At 26.0% G+C, this 27,249-nt stretch overlaps 4 protein-coding genes across 5 annotated transcripts; 3 read left to right on the forward strand and 1 right to left on the reverse strand.

Moving 5' to 3' along the window:
* The first annotated feature begins 182 nt into the window (after window positions 1–182).
* Window positions 183–3,619, forward strand: LOC122854585 (splicing factor 3A subunit 1). Its single transcript, XM_044155388.1, has 4 exons — window positions 183–460; window positions 567–894; window positions 996–2,883; window positions 2,954–3,619. Exons 1-4 carry the CDS (start codon window positions 349–351, stop codon window positions 3,053–3,055), a joined length of 2,430 nt encoding a protein of 809 aa, XP_044011323.1. The 5' UTR covers window positions 183–348; the 3' UTR covers window positions 3,056–3,619.
* LOC122854591 (xylulose kinase) lies at window positions 3,247–6,379 on the reverse strand. The gene is made up of 11 exons (XM_044155404.1): window positions 6,102–6,379; window positions 5,495–5,577; window positions 5,274–5,427; window positions 4,974–5,153; window positions 4,798–4,899; window positions 4,422–4,707; window positions 4,201–4,345; window positions 3,840–4,129; window positions 3,661–3,758; window positions 3,432–3,572; window positions 3,247–3,362 (listed from the first exon to the last, which is right to left on the reverse strand). Exons 1-11 carry the CDS (start codon window positions 6,153–6,155, stop codon window positions 3,297–3,299), a joined length of 1,599 nt encoding a protein of 532 aa, XP_044011339.1. The 5' UTR covers window positions 6,156–6,379; the 3' UTR covers window positions 3,247–3,296.
* Window positions 6,380–10,795: 4,416 nt separating this feature from the next.
* Window positions 10,796–23,691, forward strand: LOC122854587 (mothers against decapentaplegic homolog 2-like). Of its 2 annotated transcripts, none has more exons than XM_044155400.1 (6): window positions 10,796–11,339; window positions 12,418–14,122; window positions 15,766–15,822; window positions 17,046–17,138; window positions 21,608–21,829; window positions 22,040–23,691. In XM_044155400.1, the coding sequence occupies exons 2-6, from the start codon at window positions 12,994–12,996 to the stop codon at window positions 22,369–22,371; spliced, it is 1,833 nt and encodes a 610-aa protein (XP_044011335.1). In that variant the 5' UTR covers window positions 10,796–11,339; window positions 12,418–12,993; the 3' UTR covers window positions 22,372–23,691. The 2 variants fall into 2 exon arrangements, with proteins under 2 accessions (XP_044011335.1, XP_044011336.1); XM_044155401.1 differs by lacking the exon at window positions 10,796–11,339 and adding an exon at window positions 11,781–12,158.
* A 1,293-nt stretch (window positions 23,692–24,984) lies between these two features.
* LOC122854592 (phytoene desaturase-like) lies at window positions 24,985–27,177 on the forward strand. The gene is made up of 4 exons (XM_044155405.1): window positions 24,985–25,016; window positions 25,094–25,212; window positions 25,308–25,909; window positions 25,989–27,177. Exons 3-4 carry the CDS (start codon window positions 25,320–25,322, stop codon window positions 26,989–26,991), a joined length of 1,593 nt encoding a protein of 530 aa, XP_044011340.1. The 5' UTR covers window positions 24,985–25,016; window positions 25,094–25,212; window positions 25,308–25,319; the 3' UTR covers window positions 26,992–27,177.
* The last annotated feature ends 72 nt before the right edge of the window (window positions 27,178–27,249 follow it).

Consider the following 27,249-nt stretch of genomic DNA (forward strand, 5'->3'; position numbering starts at 1 on the left):
TGTAAATAGTATCAAAGAAATTGTTATATTTTTTTTTTTACAATAAAGTAGTGTACTAGTTAACAACAATAATATGTTTGTTTACTTGTACACATGTTTTAATAGTCATATAAATTAATAAATAATATAAATTATTGTTCAATGAAAACGAACCTTAATTTTGTTTTAATTTACAACCATCAGATGGCTTTCCTCGTTTATTTACATATTGTTGTAAATTGTAAAACGAACGTTTTACGAAGATTGAACACTTGGCCACAAGTCAAATGTGAAATTTCATATAAACAAAATGCATATAAATAATAGTTAATTAATAAATAATTAAGAGTGATAAATAAATAATAAATTATGCCAGGACAAGACGCGGTTGCAGTGCAACCACCTCCAATTGAAGGCGAACATACTGCACCATCATCACAGCCAATTGTCGGCATCATCTATCCTCCCCCGGAGGTTAGAAGTATCCTTTTTTGTTATTTTAAATAATAAATAATATTACATTATTAAAGTAAGTATTTATTTAAAATAAATTTAAAACTATAAAATTTTCTTATTTAAAAAATTAGATATTGTCGATAAGACTGCTAGTTTTGTGGCTAGAAATGGGCCTGAATTTGAATCAAGAATTCGTCAGAATGAGCTGGGTAATGCAAAATTTAATTTTTTAAATTTTGGTGATCCTTATCATGCATATTATCAGCATAAAGTTAAGGAATTTAAAGAAGGCAAAGGCCAAGAACCAGTTGGTAGTATATCATCAAGATCTACTAGTTTAACAACACATCAAAAACAATTAGAAATATTAAAACAAGTTGAACAGCCATTTGTGCCAAAAGATCCACCAGCTGATTTTGAATTTATTGCTGATCCACCATCAATATCAGCTCTTGATTTGTAAGTACAATATAATATAATTTATACGTGATTTATAATAAAAATTATTTAATCTAATAAATGTTATTTATTTTTTTATTTTTTTTTGGATAAATAAACAGAGACATTGTCAAGTTAACAGCTCAATTTGTTGCTCGTAATGGTCGTCAATTTTTGACAAATTTAATGAATCGTGAACAACGTAATTTTCAATTTGATTTTTTACGTCCACAACACTCGTTATTTCAATATTTTACAAAACTTTTGGAGCAATATACAAAAGTATTAATACCACCAAAAGATTTATTACCACGTCTTCGTGATGAAACATCATCAATGGATTATATTCTTGAACAAGTAAAATATCGTGCTGAATGGTTAAAATATCAAGAAGCACAACGTCGTAGAGAAGAAGAAGAATTAGAACGTGAACGTGTTGCATATGCACAAATTGATTGGCATGATTTTGTTGTTGTTGAAACAGTTGATTATCAACAATTTGAAGTTGGTAATTTTCCAGCACCAACAACACCAGATGAAGTTGGTGCACGTGTATTAATGCAAGAACGTATTGAAGATGGTGAAGATGTTGAAATGCAAATTGAAAGTGATGGTGATGATGATATGCCAAATCGTAGTGATATTGATAAAGAACGTTCAGCAAAAGATAATAATCAAGTACAAGATATGGAAGAAGATTCAAGTGATGAAGAAAGTACAATGGTTGATATGACATCACAATCAAATGATACAATGAGAAAAGATACAAGATCAATAAATCGTGATCAAATGCAACCACCACCATTACCACCAACACCAGGAAATGTACTTGTTAAAAAAGGCTATGATCCAAAACAACAAAATGTTAATAAAATATCACGTCCAGTACAACAAGATGAATATCTTATATCACCACTTACTGGTGAAAGAATACCAGCAAGTAAAATGCCAGAACATATGAGAATTGGTTTATTAGATCCAAGATGGGTTGAACAACGTGATAAAAATCTTGATAAACTTGCACAAGAAACAGTATTTGCACCTGGTACAGCAATTGAAGCAACATTAAAACAATTTGCTGAACGTCGTACTGATATATTTGGTGTTGGTGATGAAGAAACAGCAATTGGTAAAAAAATTGGTGAAGAAGATAAAAGAAAAGATGATAAAGTAACATGGGATGGACATACATCAAGTGTTGAAGCAGCAACACGTGCTGCAAGAGCAAATATAACTCTTGAAGAACAAATTCATCAAATTCACAAAGTCAAAGGTTTATTACCAGATGAAGAAAAAGAAAAAATTGGACCAAAACCAGTTACAAGTCGTGCTATGGAATTATCACATATGGCAGCAGCTGCATCAAAACCACAAGCAACATTAAAAGCACCACCAAAACCACCAGCACCAAAACCAATATCACAACCACCTCAGCCACCTCAACCATCACAACAACAACAGCAACAACAACAACAGCCACCATTACCACCACCACCACCGCCACAAATGACAATGGCACCAATGATGCCACCACAGCCACCAATGATGCCACCACAACCACCAATGATGATGATGGCACCAATGCCACCAATAAGACCACCACCACCTCTTATGGCACCTGGTATGGCACCTGGTATGAATCCTGGTATGAATCCAAATATGTCACCATTTATGCAACAACCACAACCACCAATGCAACCACCAATGCCACCACCACAAATGACTGGTATGAAACATCCAGCTGATTCTACACCAATGGATGATGAACCACAAATTAAAAAATTAAGAACTGAAGATTCATTAATACCAGAAGCACAATTTATTGCTAGAAATAAGGGACCAGTTAATTTAAATATTGTTGTTCCATTGATGACTGAAAAAACTGAATGGAAACTCAATGGACAAACAATAACAGTTACATTATTGCCAAATGATACTGTTGCAACTATGAAAGCTAGAATTTCAGAACTAACTGGAATGCCACCTGGAAAACAAAAATTACAATACGAGGTATGTTTTATTTTTCATTGTTTTTCGACAATCATTATTAATAATATTACCTTTATTTTTTTTTTTAAAGGGTATGTTTTTCAAAGACAACAACACAATGGCATATTACAATCTTGCAACTGGAAATTCTATAAATTTACAGCCAAAAGAACGAGGTGGAAGAAAAAAGTAATCTATTTTATTAATGTTAATAGAACCTTTCGTATATTTTAATTCATAAAATCAATATACCAATTTATTATTGATATGTAATTTTTTTTTTTTGTTTTTTTTTTTCGTAATAATAGATTCATGCAAATTTCATTTTATAAATGAAAAACTTCATTAATCCTTTTTATATTATAAGTTTTGAAATAATTGACAATTAAATTTATTTAAAAATGCATTAAACCTGTGTTTTCATTAATAAAATTTTAGCTATTTTCTTCAAGTAATCTAGCAATTATTTTTCTATAACGTTCAAGCATTGGTTTATATATCTGTAAATTAAAAAAACATATTATTATAAACTCTAAGATAATTATATTTATGAATGAATATGTATTTACTGAATCTGCATCATTGTATGGTGTACATAATAGTGTAGGTTCAGGAATGCTGTTTGTTATTTGCTCGAATGTCAATTCATTACGATGAAGAGCGTGTTTAGCTTGATAAGCAGCACCAAGTACTGCCGAGTTTGTCACTTCCTTCATTAATTCAAATATCATGCAAAATAAAAAAAACAATCACTCAATCAATCAGCAGTTTTATTTTATTATATTTATAAATTCTTACCAAGGTATAAACTGGTGAATTAAAAACATCAGACAATACTTGAAGTACAGTTTTATTTGTTGAAGCACCACCAGTTGCAATAATTCGACTATTTGGACCTTGATTAAACAAAATAAAAAAAGAAAAAATATATATCATATAATTATCATTTAATTTTAATAATAATTTGATAAATTTACCAATGACAAATCCAAAATCTTCAGCATGAGCTCTTTTAGCAATAAATTGTCCCTCAACAAGAGATCTAACTTCAACTTCTTTTGAACTATAACGTGATATTTTTTCATCAGCTTTATTAAATCTATGATCACCAATAAGTGATGGAATAATTTCTTTAGCATCAAAATATAATGCCATATTTCCAAAATTACCACGAGGTGTACTGTCTAATAATTCATTAAATAATTGCCATGAACCACCTGCAGCACTGTCTCTAATTCTTTCACGTGTCAATGATCCATTTTTAAAGCTTAAAAAATATAAATTATTAATAATAAATCTGTAGCTAATTACTATGTATACATTAAGAGATTAATATACCAGAGAAGAGCCATATATGCATCATTATCAATTGGATTACAAAACACGTGGCCCTCAGTTAATCTTTTTGGTTTATCAAGCCACAAAAATAATGTATCACTTGTTCCTAAACTACATGCCAAATCATTTTTTTTTAATCTCATACCTAAATTAAAATATAAATATATTATTTAATAGCTATTATTAATAATAATAAAATATAATATTTTTTTATTAATTACCAATTAATGAAGCTGGATTATCACCAGTAAAAGCAATAATTTTACAATCTTCATTAAAACCAAAACGTTCAACATAATAATTTGATATTGGTGCAAGATTTTTATATGATGATACAGTTTCACCAAGTTTTTCTCGTAAATTTGGAGCACAAATATCTAAAATATTTTCATACCAATTTTTTGTTTTAATATCAAGTAAATTCATACCAGAACCATCAGACCAATCGATTGGAGCGTAGTCACCGATAAGCAGACTGGCGACAAAACTACTCACCAATGATATTCTCTGAATGAAAAAAAAAAAACAACAACAGATTAATATATATTTATTTTTAATTATCAAAGTGTATGTAGTTATTAAATTATTTTTTTTTACCTCTGTATTTTTATAGACATCTGGTCTCGTACGATATATTTTTGATATTTGAGGCCCAGAAAATCTTTCATAAGCTTTTGATCCAGTTATTTCAGCCAATTGCTTGATGAAACAAAAAAAAAAAGGAAATTAATCATAAACAAAGTAATTATATATTAAATTAAATTTATAATTACTTCAGCACCACCAATAGCATCTTCAATAATTTTACATTCTTCATGTGTACTTGAATCCATCCATATTGGTGACATTGACGTTGCAAAAGAATTAGCTAATTGTTGATGTAAAAATTTATCTGGACTTAAATTTCGAAGATTCTCACCACTTCCATGAGACCAATAAACCGTTCCATGTTGCTACATAAATAAAAATAAATTTTTGATGATTCACAAATAGTTTTTGTTTTGCTTTTTTTTTTCATAGTTATTTTATTTAAAAAAAAATCTTTTGAATGGATTAAAGAAACCGCGATCTACCTGGCCACAGCCGGAAATTCCTTTGACTCGAGCAAAATCAACTCCACATACTCTCAACTTGTCCAGCAACATATCCAAAGCCTTGACCCACATCAAACACGGTGCCTGAACGACATTTGGTAATTCTTTTTTTTGTATAACTCCACCATAAGTTCTATAACAATTTAATTTATTTATTATAAATATTATAATAAATATAATTATTAATTTTTTAATATTACCTAAATTCTGGTAGATCATTGTCAAATTGTACATTTTCTTCTTGTAATATATTTAATTTTTCATCAACAACCACTGCTTTAAGCTAAAAAAAATTTAATTGTTAAATTATTTAAAATTTCCCGCTTATTATTTGACAGGTAAAATCGCAGGTGTGTATCGCATTGAACACCTGTCGCTTAAATTTCACATCAGGATCAGGATTTATATTTATAATTTGTCATCATAATGTAAGTAAACAATATTATATTAAATAAATAATTTTTCAAAAAATTAATAATTAACAATATAAATAATAAGTGTTCAATAATTAAAAAAAAAAAAAAAAAATTATTCAAATAAAAATATGCAATCTTATCATTATTGCTTTTGATGCATTAATCTTTGATAAAGAAAAATAAAAATACGTCATTTTGACAGCAACATAAAATGCTACAGTTAAATATAATATAATTTTAATAAATTATTTAAAAAAATACACAATAAAAATAAGAGAAAAAAGTACTTTTTTTAAATTATAAAAAAAAAACAAGTATTGCCTTTATATTATTTTATTGCTTTTGTTCGAGTTAAAAGTGTTTTTAAAAAAATATAAATATAAAATTGAACCTGTTGTGTGCTGAGATCTAGACCCATATAAATTGGGCCCAATGTATCACCCATATCTTCTTGACAAACTGAAACGTTTGGAAATGAATTTATAACAAAAAAAAAAATAAATATATATTTTGTTGTGTGTTGTTGGTTGAACTCTCTCTCTTTTTTGTTGTACGATTGCGCGTGGCGTATTACTATCCAAACGTAATACTTGTTCAACTGCCTACAATAATTTCAACTTGTTATTTCATTATCATTATCGTATTATATCCCCATCAACAGCTACAATAATCATTGGGATAAATAAATATAATATTATCGCTTAATATTCATACTGTTGTTATACAATTATTAAAATAAATAAAATTATACATTTTTTTTTCTTTAATTATTTTATATATTTTCATCAGTATTATTTATATCAAATGCTTGTTATCTTATCGTAAATATACTTATGTAATTTTGCTTTTTATATGTAGAAGAGAGCCAGGCCAAAAGATTTATATTAATAATTCATTACAAAGTCTATTATTTTTTTTTCTTTGCAAATTATTTAAATACTATTTCTTTATTTTTTTAAAATACATTTAAAATTTTTATGTTTTTTTTTTATTGAATAATAATATACATTTATTTATATTAAATATAAATAATTTAAATCGAAAAAATAAAATAACAGACAAAAAGTAAAAATATACTAAATTTATATATATCGAATAAAATAATAGGTGGTAGATATAAAGAGGGGTAAAAAATATTTAAAAAAAGATAAAATGAAAAGCAAAAGGATAAGGGGATGTCCTGGTGGCGTCATGCAATGTTGGCGTCGGTCTCCTGGCGTCGTCGCCGTCGGGACGCAAAAGACAAGCGAATACGTATATATTTGTGTGTTACCTACTACTGTGTATTATAAAAAGAGATAAATAAAGAAGAAAAAAAAAATAAAATAAGAGGCACATATATGAACAAAAAGAATTTGGGGAAAAAAAAAAAAGTAGCAAAAGACAAGAGAGACATGGGGATGCAGAAATATATAGGTACTTGTTTGAAAAGATAGACAAATCTATCAGAAAATGATAATGAGAAAAGAATAGAAAAAAAAATAAATAAATAAATAAGAAAGCATGCGAAACAAGTTTTTTAAATCTCTGTGCAAAAAAAGAAAAAAAATTAAGAATTGTGACTAGTTGATGGTAGCAGTGTCCAATATGCATTGAATATTTTTCAGCAAGTATATATATTTGGGGGTTGTAACTGAATTGGCTAGATGACTGGCGCCGTTTTGACTTAACTTTGACGCCAACTAAACCGTCGACGACGCGACAAGATACCTCGACAAACGACGTCGGGAAATTTTCTCCAATCTTGGTGGTGGTGGCTGTTGTTGTTGTTGTTGCCAGCATCGTCGTCGTCGTCGTCACCCTCAGCGTCGTCGTCGTCGTTGGTTGTTCGTCGTCGGTCGTCCGGGCCCCAATCAGGCTAGACTTTTCTTCATCGCTATCAATATACTTTTTTTTCTCTCTATTGTTTCTCAATACATATACCATGAAATTTTATTAAATCGAAATTATATATACAAAATACCTGTAGAATAAATTTGCATACTCCAAAAAAATAAATAAATAAATAAATATACCCTTAAATTAATAATTAGCAAGATAATAATATCTATATAATTTTAGATAAAATAAAAAATAAATAATGATGTTGACAAATGTCTGTGAAATATAGACAGACAGTAGAAACCGACAGACAGATAAACGGACAGACACGATACGAATGGAACCATCAGGGTTCCTGAACCCTGAGAACCAAACTCACCAACTTGATAATCTTTTGCATTAAAAAAGTTGTTTTTTTTTTTTATTTTTTATATACTAAATTAATATGCTATTTTAAAATACCACTTTTTTATATAGCTAAAAAATTTTTCTCAATGCAAATTTTATTATTTTTTAAAAATAGAAAAAAACCTGATTGAAATTTAATTTTTATAATATATATTCTAATAATAAATACTTGTGTATAAATAAAGAATAAAAAAAAAAAAAAATTATACAAGTAGCATAAACAAGTATGTTTAACAATGTTTTTTTTATTTTTTTATTTTTTTTAATACCCAGTGCAAATGACACAGGATAGACACCAAGGCAGGCGCCTTTTGTATATTTTTTTTATTTATTTTCTTATACAAGCACCCTGAAAGAACAAAAAAAAATGTAAAAGGAACCAAGTGTTTTGACTTGTTATAATGTTAGGTATACATATATATAACAAACATAACACTGGATAAAAATTTCACTAGTATAAGAAATAAATTTATTTCTCATAAGAAATTGAATAATAGAGAAAAAAAAAAAAAAAAAAAAAAAAAGGGGAACAAGCCCTCATGATAAAAATTTCAAGTCGCCAGTAAGCCCAGTCGTCGAATATAGTCCGTCGTCGGTGTGTGCCCATTCGAAGTTTTTTTTTTTTTGTTTGTTTTTAACATTTTTTTTATTTTTTATTTCTATATGATGCCGATTTTCTATTCTCCCTCAACACATTTTAGCTAGAATCGTTCAACCGACGACTCCTCGCGCCACTACATTATCGTGATATCTATTTTTTTATTTTTTTTATTAAAAACCCCCAATGTCTCGTCTTCACAACCCCTCCAATTTCTGCAACTATAGTATACTACTGTCGTTTATAATAAAAGGAAATAATGCATTTATCTATTTTTCCCAAAGTCATTAATTTAATGTTTTTTTTTTTTTTTCTATTTTCAATATCATTATTTATTTTTATATTTAAACAGTTTGATTTTTTGCTACTATATACGTATAAATATATTTCAAATCTTTCTCCAATGGAAAAATGATATTTATGTTTTTCTTTTTTGTATGTAATTTTTTGTTTTGGTGAACGCGATACCGGGGGTTAAATTTGTAACAAAAAAAAAAAGGGGGTAGATGGTTAATATACAGACATGTATGTTAAGAATAAATGTAAATTTTTGTCGCGTGTTGTCGGGACACGTGGCGCCTTGTATATTTTGCACACCCACGAGGGTACAAGAATGGTAAAACTGGCGCCAACTTTTCAACAAGGGAAATGTCGTCGCGCCTATTCCCCATCATCCCCATTACCAAATAGGGGATGCAAAAAAAATATATACTCTCTATATCTGTTTGACTTATTGTTCCAGGATATGTATTTTTTTGCCAATTTTATATATTGATATATTGAAAATATATATAAATAATTATGATAAAAATTGCAAAATATACTATAAATTATCAATAAGGAAAAAAAAGGATATATATATATTTTTAACTTTTAAAAGTGAGTCTTGTTGATTTGTTTTATTATAAAAAATTTACAAGGTTTTTTTTTTAGAGAAGATTATTAAGAGGCATATTTATATGTCAATTTTAAAACTTGAAATATATTTGAAAAAAAAAAAAATATATATCTTCATATAGATGCGTGTACAGGTTTTTTTTTTTTATTAATATTATTTTTTTTTTAAATTTGGTAAATTGGTGACTGAGCAAACATGAGAACAAAATCCATCGTTTCACATTGCCTCTGTCATAAAACGGGTTTTCTAAAATTAGCCAATTTATGAGCGATGACCAACGAATGCCTTTCTTTTCCTTCCCCACCTTTTTATATATCATTCTATATTTTTAAAAATTTTTTTATTTCTTACAAATTGGCATTTTATTCTCATGATTTTTTAACATTTTTTTTATACATTGCATATAAGCATAAAAAGTAAATTTTAATAATACTTGATGTTTATTATATACCGATTATCATAATTCGATACGAATTATATTTTATATATATAAAAAACATGAGTAAATTTAAGCTTTATAATTTTCCATGAAAAAATTTAACATTTAATTGTTTTTTAATAAATTTTTACTACCAGTAAGCTATTAAATTTTGATTTTATTATATTTTCAATTATAAACAAACATGCATATTATTTTTATTTTTATTTTTTCTTCGTTTTTCACTATAATACTTTCAATATAATCATCATCATTTTGTTGCCAAAAACTTCTATTCAAGCAATAAAAACATTTATTCATTTTCAGGCGCCACATGCTTGTTTACATATTTTCCAAAAAATTTTCTATCAACTGCCAAAAAAATAAAATGCTCTTCTTATTTTTAAATCTATTTTATAAAAAAAAAAAAAAAAAAAAAAATCTCATAAAATAAATTTAAAATAGAATAATAAAATATCAATCAATATTTTTATTCAATATATAAACCAATAACTATTATTTTATTATTAAAAAAAAAACTTCAAAAATTATATAATATTTAAATCTTAGCGCCAAAGTTTATCAGTGCTACTAGCGGTAATTGAGGCAACTAATTAAAAAAAAAGAGATGGAGTACTATTGCAAAAAAAAAAAAGAGAGAGAGAGAAGAAGAGAGAGACTGTGATTTGTTTAAAAAATAAATAATTAAATAAAATGACCAAGAAGAAACTTTGACAATCAAGTCAGCCATATTCAACAAAAAGTTTTTGCAAGTGTATTGGTGAAAATACTTTACTGACCGCGACACTGTATTATATCCTGAATGTGTGTGTGTATGTGTGTAAATAGAATAACCCCTGGCGCGTCTGATGCAAAAAAAAAAAAAAAACGTTTTGTGTTGATCAGGTCGGCGCCTCTCTCGACGAACGTTAGTATATGTACAGTATGATATGTATTAGTTTTTAAAAGAAGAAGAACAAGCAAGTAGTTTTTCCTCTACTCTTCTCGTTGTTCTTCTGCGAACTTAGTAAAAGATGTTAATATTTAAAAAGAGGGGAAATAAGAAGCTAGCCAGTGTATAAAATACACTATAGTCTATAGTCTACAATGAAAAATTAAGTGGGGGATTCGTGACGGCCCTGGACCTCGTGTGTTGCCGAACAACCGCACAAATTCAGTCAGTCCAAGTCTGTCCTTTGGTACACATATTCTCAAGGAAAAAAAATAAACATATATGATTATTTTTTTTTTTATTTAGAAATAATAATATTCTAAATTTTTTAAATAAAAAAAAACAAGTTATAATTTGTAAAATATAAATAATTATCAAATAATCAAAGTGAAGTGTATCAAAACAAAAAGGAGTAAAAATAATTTTTTAAAATTGACAAAAAATAAATAAATATAATACTACAAGTGCCGGGTTATTTACTTCAATAAATAAACAAGCAATAAATCAGCATTATTTAAACAAAATAAAAAAAAAGTAAATAAATAATGTTTTTTTTTTTAATATAAATATATTTAATTATATTATTTTTAATTTATTTCTCGGGGTACCATCGTCACTTGGTTTTTATCGCAATTGTTGAGTTGTGTCGAATCGCAAACAAGTATCACTCTCACACATTTAAGAAAATACATAAAAAAAAATAACCGACGCAAAGTTTTAGAAAAGGAAAAATATAAGTTGTTGGGGGCGAGAAAAAAGAACATCTTGTATTCGTTCAAATATGCCCAGTGTTCTTGCTACTCTTCTCCTTTATTTCTTTTCTCTTTTTTCTATTTTTTTTTTTTTATTTTTTTTCCATTATTCTTTTTTTTTTCCTTCTCTTGGAAGTTTTAAATTTATTTATTTATTATATATACTTATATGATTTTTATTTTAAACACATGTGTGACTTGTTTATAAATATATGTACCTATACATAATAAAATATATTAAAGTGTAATTTATATAAATGTATATGTGAATTTGTGAATGTCGGCGTCGCGACGTCGGTGCACTCGACACGCGCCGACCTTTTCTATTGGATGTTTTTAACACTGCAAAATTTGCGCATACATACTTGTTGGTTAACTCGCGTGTCGCGTGGAGAGTAAATTCATATATATATATACCTTGCCAATATACACATACACAAAAATAAAACAAGTAGAGAGCAAACAAGTGTAAGAAAAGAAAATAAATATATATAAAAATGGAAAAAAAAAATATATATTCATATTCGTGTTTGCCGTCTTTAAATTCATCGCGAGAGAGATCCAGTAGACGGAGAATCGATAGCGCCAGTGTGTCGACAAAGTATTTTATTATTATTATTTTTAAATATCAATAATATATATGTAAATAAATATTATTACTTTATGTTGAGTTAATATGTGGCTGATTGTTTAATGCCTAGATGCAAAATTATCAATGTCTATACTGTTCTCTCTCTCTTGGTTTTTTTTTTTTTTGTATTAATCTTTTAGCACTTGATTTATTTGCATTTATAAATATTAATTTATTATCATAATTTTTTAATAATAATGTTTTTTTTTTTTTGTTATTTTCATTTCAGTTTCAAGTTGAATTTAAACCAAGGTGGAAAAAAAAATAATACATTTGATGTCAAATGAGTGAAGTGGTTTTATTATAATATAAAAATATATACAAAAATATTTGTATATCATCAAATGGAATGCTGAATTATATAAAATATTAATAATAACAATTATTGCAAAAAAAAATAAAAATAAAGTTTGGAGATGTACAAGGATTGTATTAAAAATGAAGGTGAATAAAAAAAAAAAAAATATTTACGTCAATTACTGCTCTAGTCAAAAATATAAATAAATAAATAAACACTGATGATCATCACAGTGTTATTATTATGTTGTGCCAAAGTTTCATCATAATAAAATAAAAAAATCTTTTTTTATTTTTTTTTTAGTGTCAACGAGAAAGGAAACCAACAAAATTAATATTATTTAAAAAAAATAATTCAAATTTTAATACAGTTAAATATAATAATAATCGTATTAATTTAACTAAAAAATTAAAAGATATTTATACAAATAAAAAATTTAAATTATTAGATATTAAAAAAGTTAAAAAGTACCTGATTTCCAAATGCGTAGACAAATTATCCTGTTTCATGTACAAGTTCATGATTGTTTTAATGTCCTGGAGCAAACGTAGACAATTAATTCGACGTCTGCTTAAGGCCAAAGTACGACAAGAGTATGAAACCAAGTGTGAGGCTGAAGAGTATAATACAACAACTACAGCAACAACAACAGCATCATCAAATATTGATTGTCCAATTATTGTTGATAAATTAAGAAATATTAACAGCAGTAATTGTGTTAAATTGCCAAAGGATACAAGTAAAATTGCCAAAAGACAATTTAATACTTTATCAACACCACCAACAACACCAACAATAAATAATAACAATAATAATAGTAAAAGTTGTGGTAGAAGAACAATAAGTAGACTTCAAGCTTGTTGCAGTGGTGGTGACGATAACGAGGAAGAAGAACAACAACAAGAAACACAAGCTCAACAACAAGATATTATTGATAAAGAATATTCAATAATTGAAAATAATAAATTTATTGAAGAAAGATTATCAAGGTGTAAAGATATATTAAAAAATTTAAAAGATAATCAATTGGAAATGTTGTTAACATCAGTTGAATCATCAGGTGTTGATGATGGTCGTTGTGTATTTGTTGATCAACAAAAATTATTATTAAAACAATCTGAAAAATTTGATCAACAAGATTATACTAGAAGACATAAACATTTACATAGAAATAATAGATATCATAATCCATTGAGACATAATAGACATTCATATAATACAACAAGACAAAAATCAAAATGTCGACATTGTGAATTAAGACATGGTGATGATATTAGTAGTGGTGGTGGTGGTGTAAGTGGTGAAAGTGATAGTGTTATTGTTGTTGGTGGTGGTGGTAGTTGTAGTAGTAATGTTGTTGGTGGTATAAGTGGTGGTATTGATAGTAATTATTATGATATTATTGATGATGATAATTTTGATAATCCAACAACAAGTGTTGATGATAATATTAGACTGACAAATATAACAACTAGTCCAATATCAACACCAGCAAATTTATTATCTTGTCAAGTTTGGAGATGGCCTGATTTAAATCATTTATCAGAAATTAAAAAAATGCCAATGTGTCATTCAACCATTGATTCAAATGATGTTTGCTGTAATCCATATCATTGGAGTAGAATTTATCAACCTGGTATGTTTTTTATATTATAATAATTAAAATTTTATATTAAACTTAATTGTTAATTGTTTATTTATTTTTCTACACTTGTGTTTTAATCGTTCAACATCAATTTTTTTTTTTTTTTTTGTCTCTTTAAATTAAAAAATAAAAATAAAACGAGCTTTAAATGAGTACGTGATTAATCCAAAAAACAAGCCGGCACCAGTCAGGCGCCATTTACGTAACCAAAAGTTGTTATTTGTTCTTTTTTTTTTTTTTTTTTCTTCTTAATTTTAATCCGGCTCGTAAGAAGACAAGAAATTATTTTATTTTTTTTCTTTGAAACACATTAAACAAACCAACAAAAGTGCATGTTATCTCTTTTGTTTTCTCGTGTCTCGGATTAGTATACAACACAGTTATGGTCTAGTCTATAGTCTAGTCTTGTCTAGTCAAAAATAATTATGAGAAAAGAAACGAAAAAAAAAAAAATAATAATAAAATGAAGAAGAAAAAGATGAAGAAGAAAAAGAAGGGTCATACATTTCTCCTTGTGTTATTTGGGTGGGCAAGTTAAGGTATGATTTATACCTCAACACACAACGAACACCCGTTGTGTTTAGTTTTCTTAGTTTGAGTGTTTTTTTTATTTATTCTCTTTTTTTTCCCTCTTTTACTCTTGTGTTCTATTATATACATACTTATTCTCTTCACAATGACATTTAAATAATAAAATTCACTGAATAATAATTTTAGCTAAAACTCTACAGGTTTTTCCACTCTTATGTTCATTTTTAAATTAATTTGAATATTAAATTTCATCAATGCAATAATTCATAATATATGTAAATACATATTTTAATAAAAATTTCTAATTTCTAATGAAAATTAATATATACAAAAAAATTTCGAATTATTATTTCTATCAGAGGAAGAGATAAAGGTCATGGTCCATTGAGTTTGACACGAAATGACCCATATGTATAAAAAAAAAAAAAAAAGGGAAAGGCATGTGTACTTGATGCATAAAGTAGTAGTTAACGAGTGACATGTTCATACCAGGTGGGATGGTATAATAAAAATTAAAAAAAAAAAAAAAAAGGAAATACTTGACAATGCATTGATGTTAAAATGAAGGGAAGGGACATGACAGACTAGGACACAACAAAGTTGTATATACGATGACAATTTCTGGACGGGACATGGACAGCAATAGTGGCATGTATTGTCAGATTCAAACATAGAGGGATGGGGAGGGTAAGGGAGAAGGGTGGAAAAATGTCGTCGCCACTGACGCCGCCGCCGCCGCGTGTCATTGCTGGCGCCAGCTAATTGTCGAGGCCAGCCAGCCGGCGCTAGCAAGAGACGAGGATGCCTCTCCTCTTCGCCAGACCGAAACCAAAATTTTTATATTTATTTATTATTATTATTCTTTTTTTTTTTTTTTTTTAATTTTTGTATATTTTTGGAAAATACCTAAACCAGTCATCATCATGCCATATGCTTTTTCTGAATATATAAACTTTTATTTATTTGTTTTATTTTTCTATATATACACACGCACACACCACACAGACAGACATGTAATGTTTAAATAAAATTTTTTTGTTAATTTATAATTTGTTAAATATTATTTTGTAATTAATTTTTTTTTTTCTTTGTTTTATTTGCAGAATCACCACCACCTCCATACTGTCTCATCCCAACAAATTATACTTCAAATAATCAAGGTAAAAAAAAAACATGTTCAATATTCATTATTATTTTGAATAAATAATTATTTTAAAAGCCGAAAAATTGAAAAAAATATACAGATAGTTACTCCGGAAATATAGTTCTGTTAGAAAAAATTTTTTTTTTTATCGAAAATATTTAGAGAAGAGTCATGCAAGAACAAAAAACCCGATAGAAAAAAAAAAAAAATGTTAATTAAAATATTTTAGACATTGTCATGATTGATATTGTTTTTTTTTTTTTTTTCTGAATTAATTATTACCTTTACTTTTTTTTACATTGTGTATACAATGTATATGTATTTTTTTTTTTTTTTTTAATTGATGCGTTGCCATCTTTTTGGGGTTTGTATTTAAAAGACAGCGCTCGTTCGTTCCCGCGATTCCTTATACCGGCAGCGGCTATTATTACACGTACGTTTTAAAATTTAATTTTAGATTATAACTGTTTAAAAAGACTTTTATAATCAAATGAAAAAAAAAAAAAATAATAATAACAATCTATTGATGATAAAATGGTTTTTGAAATATTGATTATAATTTTCTTGGCCAAATGCCATTAAAAAAAAGGTCATTTTTCATATTTAAAAACTCTTTTTATAAAACTAATATATTTATAAATAATTATTTTAAAAGTATAAAAAGATTTAAATTTATTTACTCCAAATTTATCGATATTATTAAAAAATTTAATCACAATACAATTATCGATTAAAAAAAATAAAACACATGGCTTTGTAGTTTTTTCCATACTCTAATTAAATATATTACCTTTTTTTTTTTTTTGATTCTCATAAACTGAGTTGTTGAAGCATTTTGGAGTAATTAAAATCAAGCTCTATATATTTTAACCCTAACTAGATCAAAATATTTATTAATAATCATTTAACAAAAAAATAACATTATAATATATATTTTGTTTGTTTAAATTTTTTTTACTGTACCATACCCTATATTTGTTTTTCACGTGAAAAGTTTCTTTCAATATATATGTAGGTAATACAAAGGAAAAAAAAAAAAACCTTCATAGTTCCCAAGCTGAAAAGCTTTTATAGACAGTGGCCAGAATGTCGTCTCGCCAAGAGAGATAAAGAGAGAAAAAAAACAAAAAATACAGAGAGCAAGAAAGAGAGGGAGAGAGATATTTAGATAGAGAGACCCCTTGAAAATTCAGGTATAAAATAAAAGACGAAAATTTCATGATTATTCATGATCCACAGGTGCCATTCCAACATGCCCGAAGGATGATATTCTTGGAAATACTGTTGAACAGCATTGTCGACTTCCTGATTCGTTAGCCATCGACAATGATGGTAAGTTGAACATTTAATTATCATAATTTATTAATTTTTATCTAGTAATAGTATTAGGCAATTAATTTTAAAAAATATTTATTTATCTAAAAAGATATTTATATTCGAGATTCGAGAAATTTGAAAAAAACATATTTTTCTTTTTTTTTTTGCGTTTGCATCGAGTTGCATCTTGATTGTATCAGTAATAATACACCTTTTTGGTTTTTATATTTTTTTACCTGTCTAGCTAGCTACCCCCTAATCTATTTTTGTCCCTAAATGTGCTGTTCGATATACCATTGTTCACATACTCAAGCCAACATATAGTCCCTTATATTTTACCTCATTTTTAATTTAAAAAAAAAAAAATAAACATTAAACTATTTTTTTTTTTATATTAACTATGTTTTATCTTGAAAATAGAAAATAGATATATAAATATATAGATAAAAAAATTGAAATATATATAGTAAAAACTTGATGATGAGAAAAAAAAAAAAAGAGAAATGTTGAAATGGAAAGGAATGTTGAAAATTTATTCTGTAGATATAGAATGAAACACTCTAGAGCTTGACCATAATGTTCAAGTTTTTTTTTTTTTTTCTTAATCTTACCGTAGTATGGTCAAGAGAGAAATTAAAATTCTAAAATACGATGGGAATCGTAAAATCTACTGGACAGCCATTTATTTCATTCACATTTTCAGATATTTTTATGTATTTTTTTTTTTTTTTTTTTTCTCTCAATCATCAACGGTAATATCACATATATTCACATCGAAAATATATTCATTGAATTTTTTAACGGTTAAAACGAAAAAAAAAAATATATATTCATACTCGATTGTAGGTTTTTTAAATAAAAAAAATATTTACTCCAAAATAAAATCATCTTTAAATAGAGCAAAACGAAAATTAAATTTTGTGATTATTATAACTTGTTGAATAATTTTGTGAGAGATAAAAAAAAAAGAAAATAGTTTTTCTTTTTATGGAAGTTTGAATGCGTTTTATTTTATTTTTTTTTTTTTCGGGTGCTATTACGACAAGTTGGAGTAAAAAGGGGATGATAGTAGTGAATGGCCAGCAACAGGTCGTTGTTTTATAGCTTGTTTAAAACAGCGCAAGCGTATTTTCTATTTTATTTTCATTACCAGAGTGTTGAATTTCTCCGACATTCAAGAATTGAAAAAAAAAAAAAAAAGAATTTATCATTTTTAATGATATACTTATGTTATGTTTAAAAATTAATTTTTTCATATACAAAATTTATATATCAAGTATATTGATGGAATCAAAATTTTGCAATATTTAATCTGATAAATATGGTACGGTCAATTTGCGGCATCTTTTTTTAAAGTGTATTTATGGAGGGTATTATTTTGGTCGGGGGCAATCGGTTAAATTTACTGGTCGCAACTTTGTTTAATCCAGCGCCAAAGAGGAATGTGTCCTGGCGCCATCATTGTGTCGTCGACTTTCAAAGTGCACCACAAATACACACACATATATTTATAATAATCATATCAACAAACCATATAGACACTTTGATTTGTGCCAAAGTATAAATTTGCCAAAAAAATTTATTATATTTATTTTTTTTAAATGTAAATTTATATATATTTTTAAAATTTATTTATTTTTATCAATTTGAAGGTAATATTATTTCTATTATATTTTCAAAGTCATCCACCGTGAGTCACTTGCATTTTTTCCATATAGTAATATAACAAGGTTACTAACAAGGATTTTCCTTGTTAAGAAAATATAGTAAAAAAAAAAAGAAAAAATTAAATCAAATCATTGCAAAATTTAGCTAATTACTCCAAAAACAAAAAAAAAATAATAATAACAATTCTCTTTCTAATATAATAATGAATTCGAATTTGTTTTTTTTATTCTAATTGAAACAACAAAAATTTCCAAGATAGAAAAATCAACGTTCCAAAGTCACGTCATCATTCTCATTTGATATAAAACTAGTTGGTTGCAAATCAAAAGTGCTTGTTGAAGAGAATCGACTTGGGTTGGCTTGCTGCCGTGTGTTGGTTATTTAGCTTGGTAAAAAAACCAGAAAACAGAAAAAAAAAAAAAAAGTCTGCATTCAGACAGGGTAGATGATGAAGGGGGTAAAAGAAGGTATATAAAATAAAAGAGTTAAGAGAGAGATAAAGAGAGCGGTAAAATGAAGAGAAAAAAGAAGAAGAAGAGGTTTCTTTCTCGACTGGGACGTTGATAATTCAGGTGGGGCTAAAGGGGGAGGTAGTGATAGTCATGATGAGAGGAGGTGAAGAGACTGATGAAGTAGGAGGTTAGCCGGCGCCTGGTATGTGGCGCCTCCACTGGCGTCGAATCATCATTTTATATATGACTCCTGGCGCTTACTATACTTAAAAAACATTTAAATTAAATATTTGACCATCACAACCGGCACCAATGAAATTTTCTATCTTAGATTATATATATATATATGTCGAATAATGTTCGCACACCGGTACGACGACTTCAACATCCCGTCAATGACACTCCATTTGTCTCATTTCATTATTTTTCACTTAATTATTATTATTTTTTTTCCCTATTTTATTTATAATTTAAATTATTATTTATTTATATAATATAATAGAAAAAAAAAAAAATATTATAATTTTTTCCCTTTTTTTTTTCTTTCAAATATGATAAAATATTTATTCAAATTATTTTTCAAGTTGATTTGTTATTATAATATCTATTTATATATATTGTTATCAGTTTATTGTGATATTTATGAGATATTGTTGAATTTATTGTTTGTCAAGCGACATATTTATTTATATTTATTATTTTTAATAATGAAAAAAAAAAATAAAAAAAGGTTATTATTGAAAAATAGAGGTCATTTGCATAACACTATCCCAACTATATGAATGTTTCTAAATTCATAAAACTATTGTTTAACAAATAAATATTAAAAAGAAATTTTATATTAAAAAAAAAAAAAGAAAAAAAAAACTAATAAATCTAAATGTAGATTAAATTTTTGGCATTTATCATTTTTATTTATTTATTTTTTCTATTTGTCAAGTTGATTCATGAAATAAATATAATATAATCATAATAATTTGACATATGTGATTTGTTTTATTTATCTATTAATAATAATAATGAGAAAATTAATTGATTTATTTATTTGAATTAAAAGTCATACCGGCAAAAATTTGTCTCGACATTACTTGGCGCCTATACGTCCTTGCGCGGGCCATATACTCTTTCCCCTTCTGACAAACTTGACTTGAAAATTTTCAATTCAAACTCAACTCACTCATCTACAAATATTTATATATATACATATAGTTTTAATACAATGTATATATGGTATGTACATGTTTTTTTTTTTTTTTTACATATACCACACCAATGACGTAATCGTCACGATAGCCCGCAATCTTGGCGCCGTGTTAAACTCGTAATATCTATTTTTATCATATGGAAGCATCGTGCGGTGACTTGTGTACACAGACAAATTCACTCGGGTTAAATAAAACATTCTCATTATGTTATATATACATATACAAATTTATGTATTTGTATTTTTCATCAATTAAAAGAAAAAAAAAAAAAAAATGATTATACTGCATTTATTTATTTTTTTTAAATTACCATCAAAAAATAAAGAACCAATATACAAGAGATAATAAATATCATTCATCTTTTGAGTATTTTAAATTTGTTTAAATATTTTTTTAAATATATATATACATGTACACACATGTTTGCACATTCTTGAATGCCATAATTTTGTATTTTTTTCACTGATCGTGTTTTGCTGATTTTTTTTTTTTTCATTCTTGTCGATGTTTATAATGATTATGATGATAATAAGAGGCAAGTAGGTTTATAGAGAGAAAAAAAAAAAAGGTGCGTGTGTATATTATATATGTATGTGGGTATTGGAAGATGCCAAGCAACGTATGCAATTTGCACGATCCAGCGTAGGTTGTTATGCTGCCGCCACTCGGTCGAGCATTATAATTTTCGCGGCGAGACGAGTAGTTTTTCTACGCAACCAAACGACCAAAAACGACAGAGTGAGTGAGACAATATTGTATTAAAAAAAACAAAATGATGATTATGATGATGATGGAGAGAAAAAAAAAAGGGCCCCCGTGATCAACGTTAAAAAAAATGAGTAAAGAATATAAAATATTATAAAGAGTAAAATAAAGATGCTAAAAAAAATATGTGGCTATTGCGGCAGGATGAAAACGATGAGATGATTGCTGGCATAGAGAAAGAGTATATGATGATGATGATGATGATGATAATGATGGTATAGAAACGGGTATTGAAGTTACAACGAAAACACTACGTTGATGGTTGTTTGAAAATTCGCCCCCAGACAGAAATATCTCCCTTATAGCTCATATAAATTTATCCAGTTTATTTTATTTAAACTTTTTTTTTCTTATATATGTATTAATTTTTATTTTGTATTTATTATATTTTCAGATAATAATAATGATGATGATGATAAAAATAAAAAAAAAGAATGGTGTACATTGGCATATTGGGAACTTAAAACTCGTGTTGGAAAATTATTTCCAGTTGAAGAATCAGCAATAAATGTATTTAATTCATTGCATGATGGTGATGGTCTTTGTTTATCAAGTATTGCTAAAAATCATGGATCATCAACTGCTGTACGAAAAACACGAAGTAAAATTGGACCAGGTAAAATTATTATTGCGTGCATGATTACTCTCGTCCTCGAGCAAAATATGTAAATTTATATAAACCTTTTTTTCATTATATATTTGTTTATATATCTTTTTATTTATTATTATTTTAATTCTTGCCAATAATTTGTTTTTAATATCGTATATTATATATACATATATTTCAAATGGTAAAATTAATTTTTTAAAATTATTTTATTTTTAGGTCTGATACTTAGCCAAGAGGCAGATGGTATTTGGGTTTACAATAAATCAGATTGTTCAATATTTGTTAATTCACCAACTTTAAATGATCCAGATCCACATTCATTATTGGTTCATCGAGTGGCACCTGGTTATTGTCTAAATATATTTGAATATTCAAAAAATTCAGGAAATTATAAAACGAGTCATAAAAATGATGATAATTCCATTGGACAAGTTCCTATAAATTCCGTACAAATAAGTTTTGTCAAGGGCTGGGGACCAAAGTACTCGAGACAAAATGTCACATCGTGTCCCTGCTGGCTTGAAGTATTTGTCGCGCCATACCTGTGATTATTATTACAAAACAAGTGTATCATAATATTATTATTATTATTTTGTTTGAAACAAATTTAAAAAAAAACACAAAAATTCATACGAAATCAACATTTTTTTTTTTTACTTTTTCTTTTCCTTACATTTTTGTTTGTATTATCAAAATTTTTTATTATCAAAATATTTGTCCAACGTCCTGGAAAATTTGACGTATTTGGAACAGTTATTTTTTTTTCTTTGTTTATTATATAATTTATATATTTTAATTTTAAATTTATTTATTTTTTTATTATATTGTCGATTTTATATTACAAAAATTTTGAAATCGTATGAATTTTTTTTATTTAATGTATGATAATAGGGAGAATTTTAAATTGTCAATGTAAAAAATAGCTAATTCAGTTTATTTAATTGAAGAAAAAATAATTTTTTTTTTATATTAATTTTACGATTTGTCGTTAAAAAATTTCATTGTTTTTTCTTTTAAATTAAACTACGTCAAATAAATCAACTCCCTATTTGTGTATATATACATTTTTTTTTTAAATATTTTGTTTGTAATGAATGTGTGAATGTGTATTTTATTATTATATTTTTTGTTTATTTGTTATAATAAATATTGTATTGCGTACATATTTGTATGTATGATTTTACGCTTTTGAAAAAAAAAAATGAAATGTTTAACTGTGTTTTAAAAAAAAATAAATATTAATAATTAATATTATTGCCAAGGTTGCGTCACTGTGCCATTTCTCTAACGATATTTAAATAATAAAAAAAAAAAAAAAAACTTTTTAAATAATAAAATTAAAAAATAAAAAAATTTTCTAGGCCATTTCTTTTCTATATAAGACTGTTTATTAGAGACTTGCAATGCTCGTGTATCTATTGTTAAAAATTAATAATTAATTAAAAAAAAAAAAGCCTGTCGCCGAGTTGCAAATATAAAAAAAATTCTCAATAATATTATAAATAAACAATTTAAAAAAAGAACAATAATATAAAAAATTGCATCTGTGAAAATAATAAAAAACTGTGCCTTTTATAATTAACATATATTAAAATTAAATATTATATATAAATAAAAATAATAATATTTATTATTATTACAACAATATAAAAGAACGAAAAAAAAAAACAAATTTAGTCGATTGTTTTAAACAAATAATTGTGACGCAACACGAAGCATATAAAAACAAATGAAAATTCGTTGGATTAAAAGAGTTCGAAATTTTAAATTGTTTCTTTTTGTATCAAAATTATGCTCCGTCCTATTTCGACCCCAACGGATTTTAAAATTTTTAAAATGGTACATCAAATTGCCTTGATTTTTGATACCTGCCAAATAAATTTTTAAAAAATAATTCATTTAAGTCATGCAATAAAAATGAAAAATTTTAATTAAAAAAAAAACACAAGCATTAATGATTTATATTTATTCGTAATTTAAGTTTTTTTTTTTCTTTTTGTAAATATAATTAGTTGATTAAAAAACTTGACAACTCCAGTTAAAGTATCGATGACTGTTTAATTTGTAAATATAACAAAAAAAAGTATATTTATAAAAAAAAAAAAAAAAAAAAAGAAAATAAATGATTAATAAACTTTATAAAATTATATTTTCTAGCGGAAGTTATATTACTAATAGATAATGTCAAGATGACACGTGTGTCATTGTGATAAAGAAGATTTTTTTTTTTTTCTATAATATGAGATTATTACTTTGAAAGGATTAACTTGATATAAATAATTTTAATATCATTTTACACGTTAGTTAATTATCATGAAATTTAATTTAATTTATCTAAATGCATTCATTAGTCATATATTAAAAATATTAGTTTTTATTTAATAGAAAAAACTAATGGAAATTCATAGAATTATTATTTAAAATGTCTCAATTAGTCAATTCTTGATAGTAGCAATAAAAAAAAAACAGACTACTTTAAAATGTCGTGTAAAATAAAAAAAAATTAAATTATTATTAATTGTTTGAGTTCTCTCGTGTAATATGTCGTGATAATAGTAAAAAAAAATATAAACTAAATACGTCAATCAAAAATATTATACATTAGCTTGAAATTATTAGATATTTTTTATTCATTTATAATGATTTTTCAACCTGAAATTATGATAATTAATTGAGTATCCATATATAATAAAATCAAAAATAGACTACTGATATTATTAATTTGATAAATATTGAAATAATTTATTGTTTTTAGTTCAAGAAATTCTAGTATAAATTAATTTTATTTGTTGCTTAGAGCTGAATGATTGATAACTTGCAAACACTTGATACTTTCTTGTGTTAATATAAACTAAAGGTAAGCCAACATAAAATAAACCAAATTTATATTTTCATCATTTATGATAACATGTCAAATATTTCATCATTAATATTGATAAAAAAAAAAATTATTATGTAATATTTTTATTACTTTCAAATTTATTAACTTATTTTTATTAAAAATTAATTTAACGAAAAAAAAACACATCAGTTTATCGTTTATTTTAATTGATAAATAATCATTTGGTTGTTGTAAAAGATCAAGGTTCAATGAATAATCAAATTAAAGTTGAAAAAAATAAACTAAATATTTACTCGTTTAAAATGAAGTCTCTGGAATTATGAGGCATTTGATAAGATTGACTTTAACTAAGTGCGTGTATTGTAAATAATTATGAGCAAAGTTTTACTGATAAAATGATTTAAAATATTCTGATTTTGTTGTTTTAGGGTCATTCTTTATTAAACCGTTATACAAACAAGTTGAAAAGCCATTTAAATAACTTCATTTTAATTTTAAATAACAAATTTGTAATTGTTAATTTTTATTTTATAAACACAAAAAATTGGTAAGTTATACGACAATGACTTTTTATATATTTCAATTTATTTATAAGAGATAAATAATATTGAGCTAATTTTATAATGAATTTATTTTTAATAGTTGATTACAAAAATGGCAATTAAAGTTATAATTATTGGAGCTGGAGTTGGTGGAACAGCAACAGCAGCAAGATTAAGTGCCAAAGGATTTGATGTTAAAGTATATGAAAAAAATTCTTACAATGGTGGAAGATGTTCATTGATTAATCACAATGGTCATCGATTTGATCAAGGACCATCACTCTATTTAATGCCAAAAATATTTGAAGAAACATTTCGTGATTTAAATGAAAATATACATGATCATATAGAATTATTAAAATGTACAACAAATTATAATTTATATTTTCATGATGATAAAGTCATTAAATTATCTACTGACTTAACTGAACTATCATCAACTCTTGATGAATATGAAGGGGATAGTGAATTAACGCTAATTAATTTTTTAAAATTTTTAAAAGAATCACATGTACATTGTCATAGAAGTATAAAACTTGCACTGAGAAATGATTTTCAAAATTGGTATGATTTTTTTCATCCACGACATGTACCAGATCTTATTAAACTTCATTTGTATGATACTGTATATAACAGAGTTTGTAAATATTTTAAAAGTGATTATATGAGGAGAGCATTTACATTTCAAACCATGTATTTAGGGTAAACAAAAATATACTTATTAATTATTTTATTTGAATGATATTATTGAATGAAACTAACGCAAATTATTATCTTTTAGAATGTCACCATATGATGGTCCAGCTCCATACAGTTTACTACAATACACAGAAATGGCTGAGGGAATATGGTACCCAAAAGGTGGATTTAATAAAGTACTACAAAGTCTTGAAAATATTGCAATAAAACATGGAGCCGAGTTTAATTACAACAGTGATGTCAAGGAAATAATTATCGATGATAATGGTGTTGCCAAAGGAATAAAATTACAAAATGGTAATATAATAAATAGTGACATTGTCATTTGCAATGCTGATCTTGTTTATGCATATAATAAATTATTGCCAAAAACACCCTATGCTGATAAACTTGGCAAACAAAAACTTACATCATCATCAATATCATTCTACTGGTCAATGAAAAAAATAATACCACAATTAATAATGCATAATATATTTGTAGCCGAAAAATATAAAGAAAGTTTTGATCAAATATTTAAAGATCATAAACTGCCAGATGAACCATCTTTTTATGTTAATGTACCAAGTCGTCTTGATCCAACAGCAGCACCAGAAGGCAAAGACAGTGTTGTTGTTCTTGTACCAGTTGGTCATTTAACAAATAATCCAAATATTAATTTTGATGATATAGTAAATACAGCTAGACAACAAGTTATTGAAATAATGGAAAAAAGATTAAAAATAACAAATCTACGAAGTCTCATTGAACATGAAATTGTTAATGATCCTAGAACTTGGCAAAGTGAATTTAATCTATGGAAAGGATCTATACTTGGATTGTCACATTCTATGTTTCAGGTACTGTGGTTTAGACCCAGTTTAAAATGTAAAATATTTAATAATTTGTATTTTGTTGGTGCATCAGTTCAACCTGGAACTGGTGTACCTATTATTCTTTATGGTGCAAAATTATTAGAAAAAAAAATATGTAATGCATATTTGAACAAAAATTCAAGTAAATTTTCATTACATAATTTTATTGTATTTTTAATAAGTTTTTTTATTTTTATTATTTCTATTTACTTTTTTTATATTTTTTATTGATATTATATTTTCAATGATATTGTTATAATTTTTTTTTTCTAATTTCTCATATTATCTATTTTTAATTGTATGAATAATAAAATTTGTATTCAAATTGAATTGATTATCATTTTGTATTTAATCGTAAATTTTTAAATAAAAATTCTTCTAATAAAATTAATCAAAATAAAAACATAGTCATTATCTTTCTTATCTATTTATAATTTATTTATTCAATAATTTTTTTTTCTCCAATATTGGATTAAGTGAACTTTGACT

This window comes from Aphidius gifuensis, linkage group LG4 (genome assembly GCF_014905175.1).
Source record: "Aphidius gifuensis isolate YNYX2018 linkage group LG4, ASM1490517v1, whole genome shotgun sequence".
Taxonomy (NCBI): Eukaryota; Metazoa; Arthropoda; class Insecta; order Hymenoptera; family Braconidae; genus Aphidius; species Aphidius gifuensis.